Source organism: Sander lucioperca, chromosome 17 (assembly GCF_008315115.2).
Source record: "Sander lucioperca isolate FBNREF2018 chromosome 17, SLUC_FBN_1.2, whole genome shotgun sequence".
NCBI lineage: Eukaryota > Metazoa > Chordata > Actinopteri > Perciformes > Percidae > Sander > Sander lucioperca.
In genome coordinates, this window is record NC_050189.1 from 18,136,720 (window position 1) to 18,144,219 (window position 7,500).

The 7,500-nt window shown below is 43.1% G+C and overlaps 1 protein-coding gene across 13 annotated transcripts in view; it reads left to right on the forward strand.

Annotated features, from left to right (window-relative positions):
• The window catches only part of LOC116059941 (zinc finger protein 239-like), a 104,571-nt gene that overhangs the window by 75,469 nt on the left and 21,602 nt on the right, over positions 1–7,500 (forward strand). For 5 of the 13 annotated variants that reach the window (XM_035993902.1, XM_035993903.1, XM_035993901.1 and 2 more), the window contains 2 exons: positions 3,170–3,364; positions 7,001–7,358. The exons of 2 other annotated variants lie outside the window; for them this stretch is intronic. In XM_035993902.1, the coding sequence (XP_035849795.1) occupies positions 3,170–3,364; positions 7,001–7,358 (553 nt within the window). Of the gene's footprint in view, positions 1–350; positions 436–3,169; positions 3,365–7,000; positions 7,359–7,500 lie in introns of all 13 variants that reach the window. 6 more of the 13 variants (XM_035993908.1, XM_035993907.1, XM_035993905.1 and 3 more) reach the window with 2 other exon arrangements.

Here is a 7,500-nt window from a genome sequence, read left to right on the forward strand (position 1 = left end):
TTATGCATAAGCTTTGATAACTTGCAATATTGTCACTAAAGATGATTGACTTCAACTAGAGGACTCCTTTGTGTTCTACCAACAATGAATACCAAAGTTAAAGGTGCAGTCTGAGACAACTTCATCCAATCCACTCAGGCCACTGGGGCCAGGCCCGAACCGGCACCAGTACCTAACAAAAACTTCAAAGTAAACTGGCTTTGAAGAAGACTCCAGTGACTCTGTCAAGTCTTTGATAGTCATCCTAACAGCTTCTATTGCTGTTCTTTTAGTTGTGTGTGGATGTGAGGAAAACGAGAGGAGATAGCAGCTCTTGAATATCTCTGCATGCTTTGATTTGTACTGAACAGAATCCAGAGTGAGTCCAGCAGCCCCAGTGGAGATCTGAGAGGAATGGAGGTGGACAACCAGAACCAGGAGCAGCGGAGAAACGAGGTCCCCAGAAGACAAGCAACAGACTGGGACTCTGATACCAGGGAGTTTCAGGTCAGTGTTCAGGACACAACAACCACTCAAAATATTAGCGCCGAGATAAAAAAGTCATCAAAAGAAATCAGAAAAGTGGCTGATGGTCAGCCACTGTGGTACAGCGGCAGATGCCTACAACGACCTGTGCAGGTTGTGTTCCACGGGCACACCGTTTAACAGCAAGTGGACGTGGTAATGTTAGGCAACGCTCAGTGACAAACAGTTAGGTAATTATATATATTCTTAGCCTGACAAGCCAGACCCACATCCAGATGTTGGGTCTGGGAACTCACCATTGGCAGGGCACAATCTGAGGGGCGGGCTGAACGGTTGTCTTTCAAATTCCCTCTGCACGCAATAGGATAGCTCTACAACCAATCAGAGCAACGCTAGTTGATAGATTAAACTTTAAACTCCGAAAACATCTTCCTTTTTTAAGAATGACTTCAGTGTCGTTCTTTTTTCTTTTCTCAAAGAAAAGCTGACCTCCAAGTCTTCCAGAGTCGTGTCGTCCAAAGGCCGCTGTTCGCCAGCAGCAGCAGCCATCTTCTTTGTTTTCAAGCAGCAGGGAATTCACGCGGAACTGTCGCAACTCTTCATTATGTTAAGCCCGACTAGAGTTTGGTTTTTCCAGCTCTCAAGCAGAGTGTTGCTAGATGACCCTGGCTGCAAATTACATTTGCTGCGGCTAGGGTGCGTCTAGATTTCTAATATATTCTTGCAGATGTAAGTATTAGAGCTAACATGGCTATCGTTGGCTTCGCTACCATGGTGGCTTATTCCCACGGACTGTGCTTATGCCACAAACCGTTTAATGTTAACGTAATTCAATCATTGGCCTTATGGTGAATAATAAATAATGTTATGCCATATGTGTGCATGGTTGATGTTCTGCAATGTGGAGTTTTATGATGGAGTGTGTGATCACGTTCTAATAAACATGCCAAGACTAATTTTATTTTTCGTTTTATTATGCTGTAAAGTACAGTTTAGTTTGCTCTAAGGTTGTTAGCTTTAAATCTTATATACTGTTAGCTATAGCTCTAATATTAATTCATGCTAGGCTACATCTGTAATGATATATAAAATAACTTAGTTGACCTTACTTTCCTTTCAAAAGCATCACTCACCCGTGGTTCGCTCCATAGGGTTTGTCACGTAGTGGTCCCGTGGTTCGCTCCATAGGGTTTGTCACGTAGTGGTCCCGTGGTTCGCTCCATAGGGTTTGTCACGTAGTGGCCCCGTGGTTCGCTCCATAGGGTTTGTCACGTAGTGGCCTCATGTTACGCTCCATAGGGTTTGTCACGTAGTGACCTCGTGGTTCACTCCATAGGGTTTGTCACGTAGTGGCCCTGTGGTTCACTCCATGGGGTTTGTCACGTAGTGGCCCTGTGGTTCCCTCCATGGGGTTTGTCACGTTGTGGCCCTGTGGTTCGCTCCATAGGGTTTGTCACGTAGTGGCCCTGTGGTTCGCTCCATAGGGTTTGTCACGTAGTGGCCATGTGGTTCGCTCCATAGGGTTTGTCACGTAGTGGCCCCGTGGTACGCTCCATAGGATTTGTCACGTAGTGGTCCCTTGGTTCACTCCATAGGGTTTGTCATGTAGTGGCCCTGTGGTACTCTCCATAGGGTTTGTTACGTAGTGGCCCCGTGGTTCGCTCCATAGGGTTTGTCACGTAGTGGCCCCGTGGTACGCTCCATAGGGTTTGTCACATAGTAGCGCTGTGGTTCGCTCCATAGGGTTTGTCACGTAGTAGCCCTGTGGTTCACTACATAGGGTTTGTCACATAGTGGCCTCATGTTTCGGTCCATAGGGTTTGTCACATAGTGGCCCCGTGGTACGCTCCATAGGGTTTGTCACGTAGTGGCCTCATGTTTCAGTCCATTGGGTTTGTCACATAGTGGCCCCGTGGTACGCTCCATAGGGTTTGTCACAGCCAGGATTTATTAATCCTGGAGCCTTTTCTGTTGACTCAGCAGTGCTTTTAGGGGTGCGCCGAATCTAGGATTCGGCTTCAGATTCGGCTGAATATTGGGCTTTTTGACGGTGTTGGGTTTCTGCCAAATCTTAGAATTTTTTCCCACCGAACCCTACGGCTTGCACTACGCGCGCTATGATGGTCGACGTAATGACGCCGCCATTGATTACGGGAAGGTGTTTACGTAGGTGGAGCGTTCAATGCAGTAGGCTGTGAGAAAGTAAAAAAATGGAACTCGTGATCAGAAAAAGTGTTGTTTGGCAGTACTTTAAGTCAAAAGAAGGCCATTCAAGTCCAGCTACATGTTCAATTTACAATGCCGATTTGTCTCATGGTGGCAAGGACCCTAAACAATACACAACATCACCGCTGTTACAACATTTGGTATGAAACATCCGAAAGAATACGAGTTGTGCATGAAGGACTCTGCAGACAGCAGCAAAAACTGTAGGACAGCAACTGAAGGTACGGCAAAGGAAGGACAGTCACTGTTTACTTTATTAATGTGTTTACTGTGTTAATGGACTGAGGAGGATTCGGTTTCGGATTCAGCAGAATCTTAACTAGTGGATTCAGTATTCAGCCGAACCCCAATAATCTGGGTTCGGTGCATCCCTAACCTTATTATTATTATTAGCCTGCATTAAAATACAACAGGTACATATTGCTTTTCAGTTAAGTCCTTTTATTATTTTAACATTGTGACCATTGCTGGATTTCAGGACAAGAGAGGAATGGAGGAGGACAACCAGAACCAGGAGCAGAGGAGCACCAAGGTCCCCAGAAGACAAGCAGCAGACTCAGACTCTGATACCAGCGAGGTCCCCAGAAGACAAGCAGAAGACTCTGACTCTGATACCAGCGAGGCCCCCAGAAGACAAGCAGAAGACTCGGACTCTGATAGCAGCCATGTTCAGGTCAGTGTTCAGGACACAACAACCACTCTAAAGAAACCAGGAAGAGAGTCGATGCTCCGTGGATCATCTGTTCATTCTGTTGTTTGAGATCAAATGTGGAGAAAGGAAGTTGTAGGAGCCCATTGAGTTATTGAGTAAATGTCTGTAATGTACATCCTGACCACTAGGGTGTAGTATGGGATATATAATATAAAATATTCATGTGACAGTCATTGGTGCTGTTATATTGCCTTCATGAAGACTAATAAACTGCTGTTCATATGGTTATTAAAAGTTTGGTGAATATAGTATGACAGTTGTTGAGATTATTAGAAAAGGCTGATAAAGTTTTAAATGAAGTCAGTAAGGCTGAACGATTTTTGAAAATAATCTAATTGCTGTTTTCCCCCCAAATATTGCGATTGCGATTCAATATGCGATTCTTTTTTAAGCTCTTTAACTTCTGTATTATTCAACAAAGACAAATCATTGTATAGTATGAACAACACACGATTAGATGGATTAAACAAACTGTTTCCTGGAGGCCAGGCCTGGATGTGATGATGAAATTAGGTGATGCATGAATTTATATGAATTTATATTTAACTACTTCAGTCACAGTAGTATATTGAGTACTGACCAAGGCTGGTGTAAACATTCATATGAAAGTCAGAAACTAATCACACAAACTAAAGGGCAGATTCTCTCTCAGAGTCTGGTTGTTACCCCTCCTCTCAGAGTCTGGTTGGTCTGGTTGTTACCCTCTCAGAGTCTGGTTGTTGCCCTCTCAGAGTCTGGTCTCAGAGTCTGGTTGTTGCCCTCTCAGAGTCTGGTTGTTGCCCTCTCAGAGTCTGGTTGTTGCCCTCTCAGTGGCAGCTCCTCCACTCCATATCTTTATAAAGGAGCTAACCGCTAATCAGAGCTAATCGTTGCTAACCGAGCCTTCAGTTCTGCGTGCCTTTATCCATATTATCTTTATCTATGGACTCGAGCCCGAATAAAACCCTTCATTTTATTAAAATGGCGTAGCGTTAGCATGCTAAGTTGATGCTTTCTCTGCGGAGTGCAGACTGATTTGCTCTCGCGAGTCATGTGACCAAATCGCAGCCTTTGCGATTAGGAAATCGCGTTTTAACATATCGCGATATTGCAAATGCAATTAATCATTCAGCCTTAGAGGTCAGTGATGAAGTAATAATATAGTCCTATAGATGTATTTCTGTAATGGTTCTAACAACGGCAGACTGGTCAGAGACCAATACATCTTTTTAGATGATTTATTTCTTTTTGTATTCTTTGACAATAACGGATCATGTACAGTATATTACTTTTCCATGTGCATTGTATTTGCCATTCTTAGCACACAGTGTGTGTTCTGTCCAGTAAACTGGGACTATAATTTGAGAGGATTGTACAATTATAAAACCTATCCTAATTGTACAATCCTCCTTAGTTATACAGTGTTTCCTTAAGGATTTTTTTAGCAGTGGGGGCAGGTCCCCCCCCCCAACCCCCCAGTCCCGTGCCCCGCCGCAAAATGTTTTGCGTATTAAACAGAACTGACACTTCGTTGCAACACAAATATATTTATTCACCTCTATTCACACACAATGAGGCATAATTTCATTTCAATTTTTGATTTAACTGTATTTTTGAGGAACAGGTCTACAAAATGAATTTTACAAGAAATTCTTCATCGGGAAACCAAAACACAAAGTATAGAATGAAACCATTCATAATGAAACTAATTGCATCTTTGCCTCAGTGGAAAAGTTGGCAGCGTTGCTGTGTGCATTTAATTTTTCTTGGCTTTTGGAAAAATAACTCCAAGGCTCGGTTATAGGGGAATTCAGAAAGAGGTGGCCCATTGATGCTGAGTAGCATACATGCTGCTAGATGGTCCCCTGCGGCCTGTTCCTTAACACTAGAACGGCCAGGACGGTCATTTTGACCGTTTTGAAATGTATATGTGTAATAACTTTGCTGAATAAACAAATACAATCCTGCTGGTACCTAACTTTTCCTAAAAGAGTCTGTATTTTCATTTAAAATTATTTTTATATACATTACACCAAAGGCAAAGAAAATACAATCACTTTTACCTATTTTGGCCATACACATGACCGCTCGGATTTTCGCGGTATTGTTTTTAATCTTTCGCGTGGTTGAAGATGCATCTTGGTAGCTTAGTAACTATCATAGTCTCTGTCAGAGAAATGTAACTAGCGGTCTCAAGTAACAAGTGTGGGCACCACATGGATGTACTAAGAGAGGGCATCACCGATGGGCGAAGGCAAAGCCAGAGTCGGTAACATAGGCTAGGCCTAATTTGGCGTGGAAGGACTCAGAAGGCAAGCACCGGGCGCTCCCTTTGTGAAAGGCGCGGTACACGTAGATGGCCGGTGGCTGTCTACGTGTTCATATAACTTTATGCATCCTTGAACTGGCTGGAATCATTGCCCACATCCTCTCCAAGGAGTGCACTAGCAGTAAAATTGCCCAGAGGAAGTTCATGCAGCTACTGGCAGAGGAGCTGAGAGTGGAGTTTATGCCACCACTTGCCAATCAACATAGAGGAAACACTGGTTATAGGCTTAGTTCACTGGACCAGTAACTATTTAGTGTAGGCTACTGTACATTCATGTAACAACAGGACACCTCGATGGTTTTTGTATATATTATTATATTATTATATTTTGCATATGCATATGTCATTTTTACAGTGTGCATTGAGTTTATCACATAATTCTCTTAGATTTCAGAGTCCAAGTTCTTCAGTGTCTTATTTTTCTATGTCCATATATATGAGGAAGCAAAGCATATAATATGTAGAGAAGGAAACTGTAAAAACTAAACAAAAGTGGCAGATAATAGCAAATTGACTGAATGCTAGTCTAAAAATATACATTTATGAACTACTGTTCTTAACTGAAACCATTGAAAGAGTCAATTGTCAGTTGCAGAAACAAACAGCTGTACACTTTGCCTTAAAAGCGAGCAGTGGGAGTTAATGTTACTTAGGAAATGTATATTAAGCCCATACGAGAGAGAGGGAGAGACTAAGAGAGTGAGAGTGAGAGAGATATTTATGCATCATATTCAGCTCCTTATTTCACCCTGTGTGTTGAGCTCTCTGTTTTAGCCACAGAGTGAGGCATCTCACTTCTCTTCCATCTTTGTTGGGAGTCACACATGCGCAGTACCTACCTAGTTCTAGGTAAGGACTACTGGCCAGTCAGAAGTAGAGTATGAGGGCGTGCCCTGACAGTACCTAACTAAGGACTACCAGCCAGTCAGAAGCAGAGTATGAGGGCGTGCCCTGACAGTAACTAGGTAAGGACTACCAGCCAGTCAGAAGCAGAGTATGAGGGCGTGCCCTGACAGTACCTAGGTAAGGACTACCAGCCAGTCAGAAGCAGAGTATGAGGCGAGCATTATAACATGCGTTACAAAGTGACGCACGTTCATCACGGCTGGACTACATGATGATTTTATGAAGAGTACCTTTGCTTCCATGATAACATGTCTGCAACCGGCACATATATACCTCTATTTTGTCATAAATTATATATGAGTTAAAATTGTGAGTGAGAGCAAGTTTAGGGTTTAAAGAAGGTTGATAACTAACTTTCTCTCTCGGTTTGTCTGTTGCTATAGAAACGGAGAGGAAGAAAGGGACCCAAACGTCACCACTGTCGACACTGTGACAAATCCTTCACATCATCTGAATATTTAAAGATTCATCAGAGAGTTCATACTGGAGACAAGCCTTACAGCTGTGATCAATGTGGGGCAGCTTTCACACAACAGAGTACCCTAAAAAGCCATCAACGCATTCACACTGGAGAGAAGCCGTACAGCTGTGATCAATGTGGGGCAGCATTCGCACGACAGAATACCCTAAAAAGACATCAACGCATTCACACTGGAGACAAACCTTACAGTTGTGATCAATGTGGGGCAACTTTCATACAACAGAGTACCCTAAAAAACCATCAACGCATTCACACTGGAGATAAACCATACAGCTGTGATCAATGTGGTAAAACCTTTTCTAGGAGTGGTGAACTAGAAATCCACCGACGTGTTCACACTGGAGAAAAGCCGTACTGGTGTGAACAATGTGGTAAAACTTTTGCTCGTAGTAGTAGCCTTTA